The following is a 21,635-nucleotide window of genomic DNA, read 5'->3' as shown; positions in this document are numbered from 1 at the left end:
CAAGAGCTTTTTTGTTTTTTTTGTTCTCTTAGGACAAGATGCTTATAAATTGGACTTAGTCCTGTAAGAACCTTAGAGCTACTTCCGGAGTAACAGAATATTCAGAATGGGTAAGGTTAGGGGGTAGGGGCCGCTTCCTATTGAGATCCATGAGGAAGAATTAGGGCACTAATCTCAAAGGGGGGGGGCGCCAGCTCTGAACCAGCCTCTCCAGTCAAAGCAGGCAGCGGGTGTCACACCCTTGTTGAGGCTAGCAAGAACCTCTGATAGTTAGGGAACGAACCTCACCAAATCTAACAGTCATCTCCCGCAGTAGACTAAACCTATCGAATTACCCTTGCACCCCCAGAATCTCGACATATGCGGTTAGTGATGTGCTAGTCCTGGAGATCCATAAGGTTGCCCAGATTTAAGTGACACATCGGTTTTTGCTGTGCCCAGTGGTAAGTTCAACTGAAAGGTATAAACCAGCCAGATCCATGCTGGGTTGCACTGCAAAAGTTACTCAAGTGTGAATTCTATAATGCTCAGCAAACCTTGATGCAAATAATATTTACAGCAATTTTGTACACTTAGTAAAATCTATCAGTATAAGTTATTGTAATGACAGTAAGAAGAGGACATCTTATTGCACTTAGTAAAGCCTTTGCGTTTGATTCCGAAGTGGCCGATATTTAGGATGGGTAATGTTCCTCCTCCTGCCGCGATGCCATGTTGCATCCACCATGATGTAGTAGCAGGCACTATATCAATCATGGATTCTTGGAAAAAGGGGAAACTAGCTTCAGTGCCTCTTCGGTCCAGCCTCTTATAGTCAAAGCGGGTAGGGGGTGTCACACCCTTGTTGAGGCTAGCAAGAACTTCTGATAGTTAGGGAACGAACCTCACCAAATCTAACAGTCATCTCCCGCAGTAGACTAAACCTATCGAATTACCCTTGCACCCCCAGAATCTCGACATATGCGGTTAGTGATGTGCACACCCTCGTCTTTAGGCATGAAACACCCGTCAACATTAAGGCCCATCCTCCCACTCCAACAGTCATCCTCTGTAATAAATCAGACCTAAAGACCAACCCTCTTACTCCAATATGTTAACATCATCTGTTAGTGATGTGTCATTCTTGGGCATCTTTTGCGTTGTCCAGATGGACGTGAAATATCGGGTTTTGCTGTCCGTGTAGGTTAAACTCGAAGGCTGAATTCTCCTGGGGTTTTCTCCTTTGGAATAAATCAGTTCTAACGAGTAAGTTAATTTTTTTATTTTGTAAAGTTAATAATTAAAAATTTTTGAAACCTTTTTTAAGTAACCGAAATGGATCGATGAACTCCCTTGGTTGCTTTTAATTAAATTGAGTTCGCTATTTTGAAACGTTTCCATGACTTTCCACTTGGACTGTGAAGGAAGAAGTGAGTGTCCAGTTGATGTTCACTTATGTCGCAGTTAAGATTGAGTGATAGTTCGCCCATCAAACTGACAACGGACAGGAAGTTTGTATCTCCATTTGTTTTCTTGATTGACTGGATTGGCCATTGTCCACTGGGGAAAGGAAACAACCAAGGCCGTTCGTACGGTGAGAGAAATTAAGTTGCAGGAACTCTGACTTCACTTATCGTTCTACACGCTTACTTTCTATGTTAGCCGCTTAAACAATACTACACATTCCGTTGATAGTGTTCGAAAATTTATAAGTGGAAATGACACACTTTAGTATGAATGTTTTATGTTATTAACCTTTTAAGGGAGGGAGGAAAGCCGAGTCTGCGTGTCCAGTTTTATTTTATTCTCAGATATATTTTTAAATTTATATATCACTAGTTATCGGCGGTGTCGCACGTAATTTCGTAGGTTTCGCACCTGTATGAGCACTTCTGCTTCGAGTGAATATATTTCCGACCAATGTTGAGTTTGCCTTCTTCCTACGATCAAGAAAATATGTTAAAAAATAGTATATTTATGGCCATTGTGATTTAATCTGATCTTAGTACTTTTTGTTCCATAGCTGATTTTGCCTATTTCCCGATCAAGAAAATATATATATACCACACACAGCTCTGAAAAGCCTACTTTTGTAAAAAGACAAGTAATTTATATTTCATAACAGTCTAAATGTAAAGTAAATTTAGATTATATTGTCTTTTATATCTGCACTGCTAGCAGTTCCCGCTGCCTTATTTGAATTAGATGCATATAAAATCGTGTATCTAAAATCAGCGATTTGTGACCAAAAATAACTGGATAAATTGATTTACAAAATACTCTTCTTCTTGCATAACTTTGTTTCAGAACATGACTTAATAATTTTTAATAGATGATCGATCACAATTAAAAATGATAACTAGAAAAAGTCCGAAAAACACATAAATATCTGATAGACAGTGTATTCTGTTAAATAATCTAAGTTTTGCGGTTCACATCGCGTATACCAATATAAGAAACGTTTGAACTCGTTGTGAACTGGAAAACGAAGGTGATATTTAAGACTCCGGCCGCAAGATCCAAGTTGGTTCTTTATATCAAAGTATCGAACTTTATGTGACTAACTTGAATTGGCAAAGTTGGATATTTTCCACAACTTCTTTCTCAACCATATTTTTGGAACAAGTTCTTTATATTCCGTGTTCTCTCCAGAGTTTCGCCTCATAATAGAGAACGAAATGACAGGCGACCTCTCGTAGGTAGCAGGTTAACCTTAGGGCAAACAAGTCGGTGAACTTTACCCGACGCTCTTGGACTGCCCCCTCCCTCCGCACCTACCTTCAACTTCCTGGAAATCACCATTAACCTAGTCTGACAAGCACGACGAGAGTAGTGGGGGGGGGAGGGGAGGGTTCGACCTGTGTTCTAGTTCACCTTCTGCCGGAAGGTTAATGAAATCAAGGAATGTCTATATCATCCATTAAATTGAAATCAGATCATTTTGATTGATGGGTTTGGTAGATTAATATTTATTAATTTTAGTGCCGCATCTGGACTATGTGTTAATCTTTCCTTGTTGTTGATCTGCTTAATGTGAACAAGAATATCAATTACTTTACTATACTTGAAACATCCAAAAATATTTTAATATTTGCACAAAATCAATCACTTCTTTAACGATATATCGTGAATTAACAAGTAATATAACAAATATCGTGTCGTAGTAAGAATTTGAAATTTAAGTAGAATAAAATAAAGCCAGTGCAATAAATCTTTAGTTGGAATATCTTTTTAATTTTAAACGAATCACTTTTTAATATTTTTAAAGACAAAAAAGTGGCTACAAACATTTTTAAATCACTACACAAGAAGTTACAATCTTTTAAAGAAGAAAATTTACTCAACTTTGTAACCAGACCCAAATAAAAATGGCTGAAGGTAAACTTTTGAATTCTTTTACGGTATTTATAATTATGAGTCATAGATTCAGGAAGTGACATGTTTTAAGTAATACACTAATTAAGAACATTCATTTTTTGAAATATAATGGACGAAACTTACACTTTTTTCAATAAAATGTTACTTAAAGATATAGTATTTTTTCATACATAAAGTCATATAATTACCTCCAGTTATATTTTACTACATTTCTTCAGATATTCATACTATTAATTTCCGTTGAGCCTGATATTATGTATAAGGTTCCCTTAAATTATGCTTCAAAATTCGACGCCTCCTCAAAGAAAAATATAGAAATTGTTTCTATTATTTCCGTCTTTACAAAATATAGCCTACTTTTTTTAAAATTCTTTTTTAAGCCTCAGCTTTAAGGCTATGCTGGCTTCGATGTACACTGATATTTTATTACACTGGTATTTTTGATTTACAAAGTACACTATCAATCGTGTCTAAGTATTTATTTACAATCGTGTCTATGCCTGATTGGACCTCCCCGGGATTTGAACCCGTGATCTCTCGGTTAGAGAGCCGAGACTATAACCATTAGTCTACGGAGGAGGACATATAACCTACTTAAAAGGGATGTGAGCAAAATTACGTCAACACAATACTCCAAATAGCAGTACAATTGATTGTACTACCTTATGGCTAAAATGTATAGAAAAAAGAGTTTTGCTATTGTCAATATTGGATATGTAAAAAAATAGTCGGATCATCTCTGTACATCGAAAAAGTTAGTTATTAAATTAACCTTTTTCTATACGTTCTCTTATCTGTTTAGCTGTTATTAATAAAACTAGGCCATTGAAAAACAACAATCGCCTTTACGTAAATGGCAGAGTTCCATTGAAATGTCAAGTCTAATGGTTGTGAATGCCGATCCCTAAGATACCGACAGGTGGTCAGATTATCTTGATGTAATTGTCAACTGTTGTAAATGCAATTCCAACTCCAAGAATGGATAATTATTTCAACCACAAATCAGCAAAGAAAACACAATTTCATATAAACGCAACAAAATATGGAAAAAACTTGAAATAAACAGTGTGAATGCGTGACACTACGTATGCAGTAAAAAGCTTCAAAGTAGTTGCATGCAATATGTCAAGTCTATAGCTAATTTCATTAGGCTACGTGTTGAAATGTTGTATGGTTGTTCTTAATTTTATAAATTTATTTATTATTTATTTATTTATTCTTCCAACGGAATTACACCACTTGTACATGTAATAAGTTAAAAGGAGTATAAACTATTAATAGCACTAATATAATGTATACATATATAATTAAATAACAAACAGTGTTAAAATAAGTAATAAAAAAACAGTGAATTAGTAATAAATATAAGTTAACAAATAATCAACGAAAAGGTAAAAAAAAACAAAAACAATAATAAATAGTTAAATATAAAAACGAAGCAACAGTAATAAATGTGTAGTGTATGATAAGAATTAAATAACAACTAAGTGATAACAAAATTTGACACATAAAAAAAAATAAAAAATAAATAAATAAAAATAAATGAATAAATAAAAAAATTTGATTTATTTATTCTACGAATTTTGTTCGTTGCTGTCATGGTTGTCCATAAACCCCACGTAAGAATGTTTGCAAACGCTCAGCCAAATCCCATAGAGTGGAGTGGATGCACCACCATCGAGGGAGCATCAGCTCAATCAATTAGGCTACATGTACTATTTTGTAAAACTTCAAATTGTTATATGATCATTTTTGCAATTCAAACAAATTTATTTATTCTCCGATTTTCTTGTTACCATCGTGGTTACCCATAAGACCAATGTAAAAAAGTTCGCTAACGCTCAGCCAACTCCCGCAGAGTGACATTCACAATGATCGAACTCATTATTTGACATATATAAATAAAGCTTCATGCAAAATGTTTTCGCGTTGTCGTGCAGACAGACATAAAAGAAATATTTTCCAGCCCCATAAGTGACAGGCTTCGCTAACGCTCAGCCAATTATTTTAAACGCAGGTGAGTAAGAGAAATTAAATTCCTCGAGCCCCTGAGGGGGCAGGCTTCGCTAACGCTCAGCCAATTATTTCAAACGCAGGTGAGTAAGAGAAATTAAATTCCTCGAGCCCCTGAGGGGGCAGGCTTCGCTAAGGCTCAGCCAATTAATTAATTAATCTTTGAAATAAAGACTATGTAGGAATTTCTGTTCCTTTCCTTCAAATATCATCTTACCTGTTTTTTGTTTCATCATGATAAGTAGAAAATAACTTGTAAACGTTGATTCAATTTAAAATAGCGCTTGCCTTGAAAAAAATGATACTTTCTATAGTGAGTAAAACCTCAACACAACTTCACTCAAGATGTCGTCATTTAAGTGGTAGGAGGAGATTGTACAAAACCTCTTGTAGGGTTAGGAAACAATTTTCAGCGTTAAAACGTTAACGGTGTACGAGTGACTTTCAAGGCAAAGCGATAGCAGGTGAGTGGGTCACTGTAGTTCTCTCAAAAGGATTACAGCCCACAGTAACAATGAGCTTTAGGGTAAATAAAATCATCGCCTCTGAATCATAACAAGATAGATTGTGAATGTTGGGGGTTCAGCTCCATTTCATCTTCTTAATCTAAAATCTAACGCTGTCACACGATTGCCTCCTGGAATCAGGAGTTGACATCCTTCAGAAGAGATTAAACAAGTCGGTGATGATGAAATTCAAAACGAACTCATTACATCGTTTCGACACCAGAGACACAAAGACTTCCAAATCAAATGTAGCCTAGATGATGAGGTATTCACATTGTCTCATCAGGTACACAATTGAGTGCATTACGAAGTTTTAGATGCGATTCAGAGCACAGATTTGTAAAATATTACGTCAACTACAGATTTTGAACTTTATCGTTAAATACTCAAACATTACACACACTACTAGACAAAACAAACATTGGGTTACGTATTGATTATGTATTTAAAATGTGACACCTCACATAAGCCTGCAACCCTAAAATAAAGACTTAACACTGTTCGAAGGCTAAAATGTTTATGGGGTAAAACTGAAGGTTGTTTCACTACAGCGGATAAGAAATCGAGACTAACAATTTTGAATTTAGAATGATCTTCCCTACCGAAAACCAATTACACCCACCTTAAACAACTAGAACTGGATCACATTATGACCACTTATTCTCAACTGTCCCACACTCTCTTGATAAATAAAACCATAGCAATCCTTTTCCACTTGCTTTTGATTCCGTCTACGTCGTGAGGCACCCGAGGGCAGCTTCGTGACTGTCAGTAGAAACAATACTGGAGAGCAAAATTCAATAGCTCTCCGAGAGATGAGCTTCACAGCTCCTGAAGAGATACCGGTCTGCGGTTGAAAACAAATGGTCTGAGAAAGCGCCCGCCCCCAATCAGTCAACTGCTTTCAAAATGAATAATTGTTGTTTTCAATGCACGGAGCAACACTATAATTAATACTGTATCTGCAATTTAGAGGTCCTTCCGTCTCATACTATCGTTTAAAAATAAGAGTTTTCATGAATAAATATTTCCAATGAGAGGATTTAGATTTGGTCTAAAAGTGTTGCTGTAATATCAAAGATCCAAAGGATCTTCTTTAATCATATCACTACCCGCATGCCATCTGTTTGTTCGATGACTCTTAATAGAAGGAAGAATCCTAGAGGCTTGAAACTTGGGACACAGGTTCCTGTTGATCAAAGAAAGGACTTTTGTAAGGGGTTACTTGCCCTAGGACTTTTGCTAGGATTGTTGTATAGATGTTTTGTTCATGTTATTGTGCTTCTTTTGAATTTTACCTTTTAAATGACATGCCATAAGATAGGGGTTGCAATTTGAAAGTGACCTTTCTACCCATTTTTGAAAGGAGGGGGATATTTTACTCTCTAAAAGTCCAAAAAAGTATTTTAATAGAAAATTTTTTAAGGTGAAAATTTTATATCGATATCTCAACTCGTTTGGAATAGTTCCAGGCGAATCAGGACTTAATTTACACTTTGTATATTTTTCTGTCATAACACTCGATAGAAGGGTCCTGAAGATTTAAAACTTGGATAGGTTCCTCTTGGCCATGGAAGAACCCTATTGATTTCTATTTGGGATAAAAAAGACAAAGCTCGGTGAGGGGTTATGTTGCGTTCTATCAGATCTTACTACGTGACTGTTTATTTTCTATTTTGTACTATCAAAAACCATTACAGTGCCTCTGTTTTAAGTGATTGGAGGAACCAACCAAATAACAACGAAGAGATTATCTTTGAAACCAAAGTGTTTTTGAGTGCCGACAAATCTTAGGGATTTGCATAAGTAAGTCGAACACCTACCGAAGTGTCTAGGAACCACGCATAGCCTCACTATGACGACATGCACATACCTGTTTGGTTGGTTGTAGCTGGCTGCCTTTCTACCTAGTCTGGGATTAAATTTATATATGAAACTAGCTATTACTAGCTGCTTCTTGCTTGCGCATTAACCGGCTTTACGAACCGTGTTGTGTGAAAAATAAGATAAAAAAACAAATGTTTTAGTAAAAATGTACTTTTAATTGTACATTTTAGCACATATAAAGTATATTAGATATAAAAGACAAAGTTACTTCCTAACTTGATCAATACATTTAAAGACTGTCATAAAACCCATCTTAGTTGTCTTCTGACAAAAGAATTCTTCTGAGACCTGTGTATGTTTACATATATTTTCTTGATCAGTAAACAGGGCAAAACCACCTATCGAACTGTTATATAATGTGTCCTATAACTAGTGAAATACAACTATCTAGAGATCTGTAACACGGCTAGCTATACGAAAGTTTGTATACTAGACATTGCAGTGGTTCTGTAGTAGAGATCGGTCATATAACCAGAGGAGTCAGATCGAGATTAACGTAATGATTGTCAATCCCGATAGTACAAGAGTCGTGACTGGCAAACTGTCGCCCCTCTTGCAGTTTGTGTCTCAACACATAGCCTACCAGCGTTCTGCTGACTGTGATCCTAATTACAAAAAAAAAAAAAACTGTTCAATCTCATAGCGTAGAACAAAGACCATGATGATTATTATTGCCTGACCTTTATAGATGATGGACAGCTTCAGTTAATTTGAAAATTGAACATATATATAATATAATTATATTAACACACATTTTCAAACTTACGGATTTTTTGTTCTTCAAAATGTGAAGACAACGGCTCAGCAACAGATGTTTGTTAGTGATAATGTTTTTTCAAATTACGATTTTTACAGCTCTAAAATAGCAAAGTCCAATTCTGAAACGCAATTTAAATAGTTTTTTGAGCATGATTTGAATTCTTGGAACGTAATCTTTTCTTGCAACATTTTGCGAATTGTAGCAAGATCAACTATCCATTAACTGTTATTATAACCTTCAGCTGGTGAGCTGGGTATTTTTATTGGGGGGAGGGGGAGGGGGGGATAATTCGAATCTTTAGTCCGGAACCATTTGGTACATTATTTTCGACTGGAACCAAATAGTAATTTGGTAACTTTTAAAAATGCCAAGCATGAACCGGGATTCGAACCCAGAACTCTGGGACGATAACCTGAGACGCTAACCACTGAGCTACCAGGGACGGTAGTTGTTGAAGAGTACAATTTTATATGAAGGACAAACAGAACCCTGCTATTTAAGTATACTCCTAAACCAGTTTTAATACGTTGTAATAAAACTAGACTCCAATTGTTTGACTGAAAGTTCAAACAGAGATGTTGCAGTTTTCCACCACTACTAGATTCCAAAAGGTTTTGCAACAGTACTGGAACAGAGTACAAACACATAACATGGACCGTGCACGGAGATTGCAAAATGTAATCTCGAACCTGAGTAATGGCGGATTTCTTTAATTTACCAGAAGTTGATCCTGCTCAGATTACTGTTACATAAACTAAACTAACAGTCACTTGAGTCATGGCGTCTGTACTGTTTCATCGAACCTTCTCTGGGTATGAAAGATGACGCTGTTTTATTCTTTCCTACGTGTCTTCTTTAATTGACTTTACATATAAACTTATTATTACTAATTTCTTTACAAAAATGAAGAAATGAGCCGTTAATAGAATTACTGTAATACGTTAATTATAGTCCATCTTGGCTAATCTTGATGGCCTTAAGATCCTCAAGATCACAAAACTCTAAATCCAAAACCCACACCACTTGTAACGTAAGTCTTCGCTGAAGTTGCATGCAGAATTGCAACTCTACATCTTATTTCATTGATAAATGAAGACATTTTTTACTATGGAAAATGTAAAAATGTCATATGTTTTCAGTTTGTTTCTAAATGTTATATTTGTATATTTCTCCTTGATATTAAGGGTATGGTATAAGAGCTATGTAAAAATGTTCAGCCAAATCCCATGGAATGACATGCACCGTTACAGAATTAAATATTGCTCATTCAGTAATGAATCTTCATGCAAAATTTCAAATCTATAGGTTCCTTCCTTTTTTGAGATATCGTGTGAACAGACATACAGATTGAGAGAAATCAAATGTTTATAACCCTTCGTTAACGCTCAGCCAACGAGTTAGTATCTTATTGCTAGAAACTTAAATTTCTACATGTACACGAGGGGTATGTACAAAAGTACTAACAACTTTCTGTTGTAAGTACATTAGCAGTTATACTGTACATGAAATTTAATACACATTGGTTACACTTACACCAGTTAAGTCAGTGCCTAAGGTAATAACTAAACAATTATTCAGACAGCTAAAATATAAAATCGATATCACCACATACTTTTTCCATTTCAGGAAAGTTTGCTAAAAGTATGACACTTTTGAATGTTTCCCAGACCATTTCCATGTAGCGTAGAAACACACACCAGTTTGTGTCGCTAGTAAACAATGGCGGTGCAGTATTACAGAATGCTGATTGAGACAGTGGTACCAATTGGGCAGATCATTGTGTGCACAAACTCGAGTAGGTTTGTGGAAGGAAAGGTCTGCGAAGTGGTAAGGAAAGTGACAGTGAAAGTGAGGGAAAGGAAAGGAGGAGTGACGCTCTCCGGGCTGGAGCTACGCTGGTCGCTGCAGATCCGCGTAATGTGCGCTACGCTGTGCTCAGCACTGTAACAATGGTGAGGTAACATCCACGCGCTTGCTCAGCACCCTGCTGCAGTACCTGTTGACCACTCCAGAGATTCGTTTGCTTTCGTGATCCTGTGTTGGAAACTGCTTACAGTCCCCAATCCAAGATATTTATAGACTTGGTGCATAAGTCTTCGCTGGGTTCTATGCACAATTTTAAGGCTCATTTCATTCTCAAGATGTCCTGATTCAAATTTATGATTTTTAGATCCAGAAACGAGAGCCTAATAAGTGATAGACCTGAAGGACTTTCAGCCAAAGCCCATGGTCAAACCACCTTTAACTAACAGAATTTATTCTTGCCTATTTAGAAATGAAGTTTAATGGTCAATTTAAAGTGTGCAGATGTAATCTTTCTCGGAATATCTTACCACATGATACGTTCAGATTAAGTTCCTCCTAAGGTTTCAAAGCAGTATGTAAATAACACACTTTCAGGTGAGTTGGAAAGGGTACTACAACGCAAGAGTGCGCTGGGCTCAAATCTTTAACATCGACTTTTCAATCTATTCATTATTTTTACTCTATGAATAGTGGTCTATTCACAAAGACCAACAATTGAATTAGTTTATTCAGCTATTTTCCCTTTGTCACCATAGTTACTCATAAGACAAATGAAAATGTATTCGATAACGCTCATCCAAATGCTATAGAGTGATAAGCACCATCACCGAAATCAGTGTTCCCTATGTACAAATGAAGTTTCATGCACAATTTAAAGTCAATAGATCAGTTATGTTGGGATCATGTGGACAGACCGAAATGTAATTCTTCCAGCCCCTCGAGTTCTTCACTAACGCTCAGCAAATAATAACAAAAAACCCTTCCTGAAGGCGTGTAGTACATAATCGAATACTCAGAATCCTCAATGACGGTAGACTACAATTTTAAGAAAACAATCCTCTGCAGAAAAAATTCTATCCTGGATAACCTGCAAGCTTCAAATGCTTGTTGGGATGGATAAGCATTGGGAACACTCTGTTTCCTCTCTCAGAACTATAGCTAACTTGATGTTCATTTATATAGTGATAACATGGCCACAGGTTTCAACGTAAGTAGTAGACAGAACCCCTTTCATTCCAGAGACCAGTTAGGTTGTCCAAATAATAATTAGAGTAAATGGCCAAATAATAATTTGGTTGCCATTGCAAACAGTTGGTTTGTTGGTAATGATCTAGATAATATTGTATAAGTAATGTGAAAGTGGAACAGGAAAACTGTACCATACAATAACAAAAAGTAGAGAATTCTGTACATTTGTTAGTTTATTCATAGATCACACTTCAAATTCGATAGAGTTCTTTTATAGATCTACCAATAGCAAACCAATAAACATGTTATATAATGTAGTATTTTATCTTTCATCATTTATGGCTGGTTTGTTCATACGTACGTACCCTCGGTACCGAAAAAATCAATTTGTCACATCTGGGCAACCATACGGGGTCCAGGAGTGAAAAATCACTAATAGGTATTGTCAAGATATTGGGATAAAAAGGTAGATCGATAGGTCTATAATTAGTTGCACTGGATTAGTGTTGGTGTGGGTGCAACCCTGATAATGAGGGAGTCCCCTCCCCTACCCGCTCTGAGTGGAAAACGCTGGAACAGAGCAAACCTCCCTTTCTTCCAAGAGGACTTAAAGGAGATAACAGTACCCCTCCTCATAGCTACCCCTCCTCATGATGAATGTAACATGGTGTCTCAACAGGAGACGGCCCTTATCTCTTACCTCACTCATCCTGAATAACCCTCATTCCGAAGCAACATAAAGTTCCTATTAGGACTAGACAATGAGATGTATCTTCAGCTTAGGGTGCGAATTGAAAAAAGTTTACCACCACATCAAAAAAGGTTTCTTTTTCATTAGTAGTATTCAGCGTTCTGGAAATAATAATCCAGAATCTCGGTTGTCCTGGAAAATAGTTTGGAATAACATTTATATATCCTTAATAACTTTTTTTATGCGATACGAAGCATTGAAAAAGACGGTAATCTCTGAGTATTTAACGATTTGTTCTGGTATGAAGGTACACATCAGTACATACTAGTTTTAAATTCCTTTAGATTTGATTCGTCTCTGACAAAATTGCCTATAAATTATCCCATCTGTTTTATATAAAATTGCAATATTCGACATTAAGTTTCAGGGTATAAAACCTGCCCGGTTGACCTATAGCTGGATAATGTAATAACGTGGGACAAATCAGCGACGGCTGGATTGGTCCTCAAATGCATTTTCTGATGCAAGGGTCCATGACAGAACACGTCTAGAGAGCCCGAAGTCATGGCCATTTGCCTAGACGCTCTCTCTGGTCAACTAATTAAAACAGTGAACACGTTCGGTGATGAGATATTACTTACTGAAGTATGAAGTGCCAAGGAACGGCCTTGGAGTAGCCCAGTTCTTCAGCCTGTCATCTGCCTGACCGGGTCGCTTCGGTGAAGTCGAATGCCTTATACGGTCGTCTAATTGAGATAGCAACAACCGATTTCTTAATCCCTCAATTGCGATTGCGAAGAAACAATCGATTATTAATTGCACTCGTCGTACTGGAGTCACGTGACAAAGTAACGTCACTGACAATGTCTGAATAGTAATAGTTGAAATATAATTGTACTGTTTCAGGATAATAGTGTTGCTTGGTTCTAGAGAAAGAAAAAAGAAATACGCGAGACACGCTAAAAGAAAAAATTAATTGAGTAAGGAAACGCAGAGAAATATTTCAATTAGAATTTATCGCAATCGATTGTGAGAAGAATAAAACAACTAAAACCTAAAAAGAGAAACATTTCTTCAGTTTTACCTGTAAAGTTTATAATTTACAATATGAACTATACAAATAAAGCAAGTCATTAAACATAATGCTAGCTAGCTTAAGTTACGTTACTTGGCGTAATAAAATACGTTACTTGGCAATGAGTGAGTGAAGAATGAGAGTAAGACACAGTCAGGATGGTGTATCTAAATGGCTACATGGCATGAAAAGGGTTAACCAATAATACTGCTAGCTAGCATAACCTTGATTGTTAAATAAATATTTAATTAATCTGTTCTTATAAAGTTAGGTTGTGTTATTATAAATTATCATAAATTAAAGGTAGCTAATACTATTTCTTATGTATTAAGGATTATACATTAAAGATCTAAGGTGGGAGTGCCAATGGCCAGGCGGTCTAAGACGTTGGACTTTGGGTCTGAGTTAGAGATAGCGCAGGTTCGAATCCTGTCAGTGACCGTTGCACTTTTTATCAGTACCATCGACCTTGTACTGTATCGACTCTCCCCCTTATTCTGTTTGATAAGATCCTCGCACAGACCAGTGGCTCATGAGGACGGACAGAATAAGGCTTAAAAGGGGATCGGTCTCTCCATAATTAAAGTGTTACCTCGTGAGCAATTTTTCTAGATGATAATTGTGAGTTTTGGCCTCGTAACACCTTTGCGTAAAATTTCATCAGCGGGATAATTCGCCTTTTGTTACAATTTTTACTGCTTAATATACCCTATTAATCTGAACGCTAAAAACCTCAGCAGAATATAAAATTAGCGGCTGATAATACGTTGCAGATTTGTAATACGGTCAGTTAAAAAGCGCACAAGAGAATATTGTTAACTCAATTCTGACATGATCAGTTCTGCCTCTAGAGCAATGTTGGGCAAGTTGGAGCCTCTAGGGAGAAAGTGCGGTATGAGTGACAATAGAAAGAGAGAAAGACACAGGACGGTCTTTGTTCTTGCAATGCCAGTTCAAGGTAACACAGAACTTCTCCGTATAAATAAAAATATTATGTATCAAACATATGATTTGCTGTATAGTCAACCAATAAACTCAGGCATAAAGATTTATTATCATTGAACATGTATTTATAAGGCACGGATACAATTTTCTTGTATTCAAGATACTCTTGCCTTTTATTACAGTTCATCAACTCCTGTATATATACATTGTGTTTGTAGTCTTTACAACTTCAAACAAACATAAAACCTTCATTTTGCAACCTAGTTATGAAATTACAACGAAAGTGTTTTTTCAAATCTATATTGTGAAGGAATTTACCTAATTTCGATGTGTTTCCTATTATTTGCACTCAAATGAGGTCTACATCCCAGCTCGGCCCAAACACGAAGTAAAATTTGACGATTAATTTCACTAAACACTCTTCTACTTCTTAGTCTCGTTCTTCTTCAGTGTTTACCTTATACACCCGATCCTTAACAAAATCCCCCCCCAAAAAAAACATAACATGGGGTAATATCAGGAGATTTAGGAGGTCATCTTCATTGCTGACAATAAGAGGATCGTTAAGTTTCTCGTGGTATAAACTTCCAGTATTCATGAATTTTGCATATCAAGCTCTAATTTTATTTAAAGTCTTGAAGAAGGATTTCTATTACATATATTCGAAATTTACGCTGAACACCAACATCAAAAATTTGTTTCCATAAACCACTCTACAAACTGTGTTTTACCACGAGTGTCTGTTGCAATTTTAATTGGACTTAAATTATTTATCTTTGAAAGGATATCAGGATTTCGGACATTTGCCATCGTTATAGGTTATAGAAGGGATAACACAACGTATGTATTAATACCTCTCCCACCTGACGAGGAGGATAGATTCCAATCCTCGAAACGTTGTGATATACCTTTTATAACCTATAACGATGGCAAAAGTCCGAAGTTCTGATATCCTTTCAGACCTTCCATCGTCAATAACAAACTTTAAAACTAAATGATTTTTCTTACAAGGTAACAATATAATCTACCTCTTTCTCTTTCATGTGATGGCATAGGGTAACTTTCATGTCCCGCGGTACATTTAAATTTGTAAATTTGTTTTCATAAACACCTAATTTTATGTTTGTGTTAATGGAACAATCTAATCGAATTTATTCAGAGTTCGTTTGATTCAGTTGGGGACCTTGTTTAGGTTCCATAACCACCGTCATTAATGTTGATTTTTGTTACAAAACTTGTACTTGTTGTGTCTCTAGCAACAACATTATAATACTGTAATATAAATACATTACTTTTGTTGCCCATCAGATAGACAATTTCTGTCAGGTACATCATGTGTTCACATTAAGCTTACATATTAGTCATTCCTGATTCGGAGGACTTAAATAATGAAATCAAACTAAAGTTCTATTTAGTTTTCGATCTAAAACTTTTTTTACGAAGAATCTAAACTTTTATTGAGTTATCTTCACTGAATAACTAACACCTAAGATTTTCGATTCAAACGGTGTTGAAAAATTGCTCCACAAATACATTCTTGAAATATTCCTACTTCGCTGTAGATACCCATCTTCATTCAACAGATTGTAGCCAGAAACTAACAATAATACATATCCGCTATACAGTTGAGTAGCAGTGGGGGGGGAGCTATATCGTGATTGGCTGAGGTTTAACCAACCAACGATCAATATGGCTTCTATTTTTAAGGCTGCCAGGTTTTTGACAATTTGATGCTATATTATTTTTTGAATTTTATTTCTTTCTTATTGCCTCTAAGTTCTTATCGACCTTGAACAATAGTAGACAATTTTTGTGATTTCTTTAAAGTATTCTAAGATAATTAGTGTTCTTTTTTGTTTCTGGTAGCTGTTTAATATGATTCAATGGGACTGTATGAATCGTTAATTCTAAAACAATTGGTTTTTTAAACAGATCATTGCTTAAATAAATTGTTGGTGGCAATACTCGAATTTTAAAACCAACTGCAATATTAGAGCACTGTTAATAATACTTAAATAAAGTGAATTAACATGGACTTGACTAAGCCTACAATAACACAAACCAGATTTTCTTTGTGTGTGTTGTATTACACTGTATGTTACTAGCGTAACATTTTGGTCTAAAGGTGAACAAAATATTTGTATAGAATACAATATAATGAAAAGTTTTAGTTAATAATATGGAACAATTAAAAAAAAACTATCAATGGAAAACAAAAATGTCTAAATAATGCGCTTAAAATTAGACTGCTATGTTCACTAACGAATGAAAAATTTGATGATGACTTTTTTATTAAGTTTTATTTATAACGAATATCTGTTTGGATTTGTCCTATCCTAAACTAAGAAGTTATTTCAATAGGACTGAGATTGAAAAAATTCTCGAGTAACAAAGAACATACATTGTTTTGTCCTAACATGTTTATTATCTATAATAAATAATAGAGTTAGACTGACGAACATAATACTCGTACAATTATTAGTGTTCCTTGAAATGTCAAATTTAATATAAGAAGTCACCTCTTCCCCTCATTAAAAAAAACTTCAAAACATTTGTTATATCAAAAGATATATCATAAAATTATATGTATGATAAGAGTAAAATTAATGTTAAGAGTCTAGAATACGTGTCTTGGCATGGTACTGCACTTACTGTTACATTGGTTTATAATTATAATCTGGTTTTTCCGACACGAAGGCTACGAATATTAGGCTGAACAAAAGTGTGTTTATAAGAATAGAAAATGGAGTTTGACATTGAAGAGTTCTATTTTTATTCCATGGTCAATTGCCGTACCCACTGACTAGGTAAACAACTCAAGGAAGCGTCGCTGATTTCGTCTATTTGAACTTGTGATCAGGTATGCAGGGAACGTTCCTCAAAATGAACTGCCATCCAACAACAGTCTACGACACTCTTTTAGCCATTTCTTCATGAAGTAATATTTGCTTTAGGGCACAGGGAGTTTATTGGATATTTTTTATCATCTCAAATATATGATTTAGTAATAATAAATAAAGTGTACATTATTAATAATTAGTATTGTTAAAAGCCTGAATTAAAACTACAACTTACCAGTAATATAAAATATGTGGTACACATAACAGCAAGAAACTTTTATACTCCCACAACGTTAGATAAAAAAAAAAAAAAAAAAAAAAAAAAAAAAAAAAAAAAAAAAAAAAAAAAAAAAAAAAAAAAAAAAAAAAAGATGCAGACGGATACCTTGTTATATCTACTGAATGGTATGTATTCTAGAATTCATTTATTTAGGTACTTTAAAAACGTGCTCCTCAATACACCGTGGTGAGAAAAATAATTTAGTTGTATCAATAAAATAATTTAATAAGAAACAATAAAAAACAAAAATCCTGTTACTTAAAATTACTATTCATTATTTTAATTTTTATCGAATTAAAAAAAAAATTTGCATTAATAAACCTATCTTCTCGAATGAGTAGGATTATTAAAAGCTACTGTGATACACTTCTGGAATTCTATGACGGTTTACTGGACATTACAACCCATATCGAATGTACATGCTCATCACCGATCTCTACACTGGTACTTCTCATAAAAATTATGGTTATATTCTTTTAGCAATTTAAATTAAGAACAACCCTAACCTAAGTAGTCCAAAAGCAAGAACAAATTTGCATTGTATAACGACAAGACTTGTTTTTGTTGAAATCAGTAGATAAATCTATCCTAAAAAAGAAATCAATCACCAGTTTTGGTGGAGGTCGAAATGGGAAGGTATTAAAAGGGTTAAAAATACAGGAATTATATATTTTTTCCTAAAAACGTATTTTTCTTCGATTTAAAAACTATAAACCAACCATCAGATACGGCAAAAAATTTTAAATCAGCATCAGCTATCCATGTACAGACACTTAAAGATGTAACTTTCAGCCTCTTTATTTTGTTGTCTGACAGTGATATAACTGTTATTTAAGTGTCTTACGGAGGTATTTAAGTTTATAAAGTTAGAACAAATATAATCCCAGGTAAAATTAAATGTTTGATGTTTTTAACCCTTTTGATACCGTCCTATTTCGACCTCTACCAAAAATAGCATTGCTGACGATCGATTACTTTCTTAGGAATATTTCACCTATCGATTTCAATGAAAACCAGGTTGTGTGCTTATACAATGGCTGAAACGTCTCACTGGACTCAGTAATCAGGACCAGTCAAGTGAATTCGCTAGTAATTCCCTAGGCCATAAATGTACTCCTAGGTCTGGCCATAGGAACGCGCTGTGAACAGTGTTACAGTGAGACATCCGTGTTTTACATTTACTGTAGCGTAAAGTTTATCGAGTGTAAATCTATATTTCAAGGTAATAATGGTTTACACAAGCTTAGTAAATAAAGTTATTACTCTGTTTCTCTGTTCAAATTTTACTGTCTTCTCAACTGTAAATCCAACAAATAAAATTGAGGTGGCTACGCTGGGAAGGGTTGATTCACTGTGGATGTCGAGTTTAGCTTCAGTTCATCTTCCTCTTAACGCAGAGTCAGGAATGACCAAGTCTATGGCAGCGTCAAATTCCAGTCGTTGCACTAAGAGTAAGGTGAACTGGAGCTAAAGGCTACTTCACAAAAAAATCGGTTTCACACTAACAAAACAATTCAACATTTTTACATAAAAGTACAAAGTAAGAAAATGTTTTTTGAAAATGACAAAACAAACTACATTTTAACCTAAAAGCTGGGTGTCCTTTACATATACACATGTACAGAGAAACATAGTAACTATCTAATAATCCCGACTAATAATGTATGTCTAATTGTAAATATGGATATTGCTGATTCTAGAACCTAGATTCTAGAGAGCTCGGACTGATATTTGTATCACGTGACAGGAAAGTTGGCTCAGCGCTCAAGTTACTGTGCAACTCTCAGATTTCTCGAGAGTTTGGCGAGCCACATTGCATTACTAACTCACCTAACAGATCAATAATTCATGAAATCCTGCTGTGGGTTTCTAGAATAGTAATTAATATTGAGGACACCTGTTTAATAAATAATCCCTTCTAACTAATATTTGCATTAAATACAATCTTCTTCCTGTGAACACAAAATTAATGGAGATTTTGAGACCATCAAAGTCCGCCCAACTTTGAGATGTATATTTATAATTTATGTTGTACAATAAACATTTACCCTTTACACAGCATGTATCCGTTTAGATACATCATCCTGACATATGCGCAGGACCGATCTCTGGCAATTCTCATAAAAATTACGGTTACCAACGATAATACTTTTTGTTGTTGAAATCGGTAGACAAATTTATCCTACAAATCGATCACCAACTGCGCTAATTTTGGTGGAGGCGAAGTGGGAAGGTGTCAAAATTAAGTTTATAAGATTAGTAACTCACTCACTATATACTATCCAATAAAGAGTTAAACATAGAAACTCTCAAGCTGTTTTTGAAGAAAAAAAAAAAACATGACGCTCTATACTCATCTGATAATGTACTCGCACTTTACCGTCATCGAATCAAAAGTCCATAAATTTTAATTATAACTCAAGTTTTGGTTAGTTAAATATTATAATGGCCGAAGTTGAATAAAAACACAAAATAAACGAACGTAATCATTTAATATAAATTCAACTATAAAATCCATTTTGATCAAATGAGCGGTTTGATTTTTGATTTAGTAACTTGCACACTTGAATAAATAAAGATAATTTTGGAAATGAGTATGTACAAATTAGATAATATTATATATTTCTTCCCTTAGTTTTAGCAGAATTGGTGTGATTAAAAGACTCTCTAAGTGGATTTCGTTCTTACTAAAGTATTATACAGTTTAACAACATAAATCAAAGATAAAAATTAAACAGAAAAGCAATACATTTATTTTGTTTGGAAGCATAACGTTAACTTTGCCTCTATACTTGTAAAATCTACATTTCAAATAACTCAGAATTTAAAATTGTACTGTTATGGTTAAATTGGTGAAGTAAGATGTTGAAAAATATAAATAATGGACATGGAGACATGCAATGCCTAGAGATAGTTCCTCAATTAATCCCTGGGTTTCCTATTCCTGGTACATTAACAGATGTTTATCACAAGAACATTGATGGTCAGATAGGTTACATAATACAAGACACACAGATATATAGATGTAAATGAAGGCGACATTACCTGGTCTAGCAAAGTCTCTGGATGCTCTGGCTCAAGAGGCAGCGCACACAGCAGCTGTGACGTCACCAGGCATACACCGAGTAGTAGAAGTGACCTGATCAACATGGCGCGGCACGGGCACGAGCTCACTGGAACATCGTAACATCACGATAAATATAGTGTAGCAAAGTCTGTGGATGCTCTGGTTCAAGAGGCAGCGCACACAGCAGCTGTGACGTCACCAGGCATACACCGAGTAGTAGAAGTGACCTGATCAACATGGCGCGGCACGGGCACGAGCTCACTGGAACATCGTAACATCACGATAAATATAGTGTACCAAAGTCTCTGGATGCTCTGGTTCAAGAGGCAGCGCACACAGCAGCTGTGACGTCACCAGGCATACACCGAGTAGTAGAAGTGACCTGATCAACATGGCGCGGCACGGGCACGAGCTCACTGGAACATCGTAACATCACGATAAATATAGTGTAGCAAAGTCTCTGGATGCTCTGGCTCAAGAGGCAGCGCACACAGCAGCTGTGACGTCACCAGGCATACACCGAGTAGTAGAAGTGACCTGATCAACATGGCGCGGCACGGGCACGAGCTCACTGGAACATCGTAACATCACGATAAATATAGTGTACCAAAGTCTCTGGATGCTCTGGTTCAAGAGGCAGCACACACAGCAGCTGTGACGTCATCAGGCATACCCTGCACAGGTTTCTTGCTCTGCAGCTTGTTGTGAATAATTTTATGGACAGTTCCAACACCCGTGTTTGTTTTCACACTTACTAGTTCAACAGTAAATCGCCTATTGTCCCGAGTCAACTGATTAACGCGTCAATCCAATATTTTAGACAGGAAGTCCCAACTTTGACCGGTCGTCCTTTGCGGTGCTCGTCAGAAACTTTCGTATACCACTTTCAAACTGTTTCGTCCATTTTTTAAACTTTCAATCGATTTAAAAAATTGTCTACGTACAATTTCAACATTTATTTTGTGGATTTATAACCTTTCTCACCTTCCACGACTAAAAATACGATTGCACGGCACATTGTTTTTCCACGGTGCAATTCACGAGCGAACTCACGATTGTTAACTGAATAAATTTGAGGTTATGTCCACATAATGTGAATGAACAGCTGATCATATGCTATGACAAGGCTGCCAACTTTATGTAATGAAAGTTTCATATGGATCAATTTAGCCGTTTTTTAGCAGTGGTAATTTGTCTCCTTACATATTGAACGACCCTCG

At 35.6% G+C, this 21,635-nt stretch overlaps 1 protein-coding gene across 2 annotated transcripts in view; it reads right to left on the bottom strand.

Annotated features, from left to right (window-relative positions):
- Positions 1 to 20,521, bottom strand: part of LOC124363207 — a 71,279-nt gene extending 50,758 nt beyond the window's left edge. For both annotated transcript variants that reach the window (XM_046818365.1, XM_046818368.1), the window contains exon 1: positions 20,394 to 20,521. In XM_046818365.1, the coding sequence (XP_046674321.1) occupies positions 20,394 to 20,498 (105 nt within the window). In that variant the 5' untranslated portion in view covers positions 20,499 to 20,521. The remainder of the gene's footprint in view (positions 1 to 20,393) is intronic.
- Positions 20,522 to 21,635: the final 1,114 nt, after the last annotated feature.

The sequence above is a fragment of the Homalodisca vitripennis genome, chromosome 5 (genome assembly GCF_021130785.1).
Source record: "Homalodisca vitripennis isolate AUS2020 chromosome 5, UT_GWSS_2.1, whole genome shotgun sequence".
Taxonomy (NCBI): domain Eukaryota; kingdom Metazoa; phylum Arthropoda; class Insecta; order Hemiptera; family Cicadellidae; genus Homalodisca; species Homalodisca vitripennis.
This window is presented reverse-complemented; position numbering and strand designations above follow the sequence as displayed.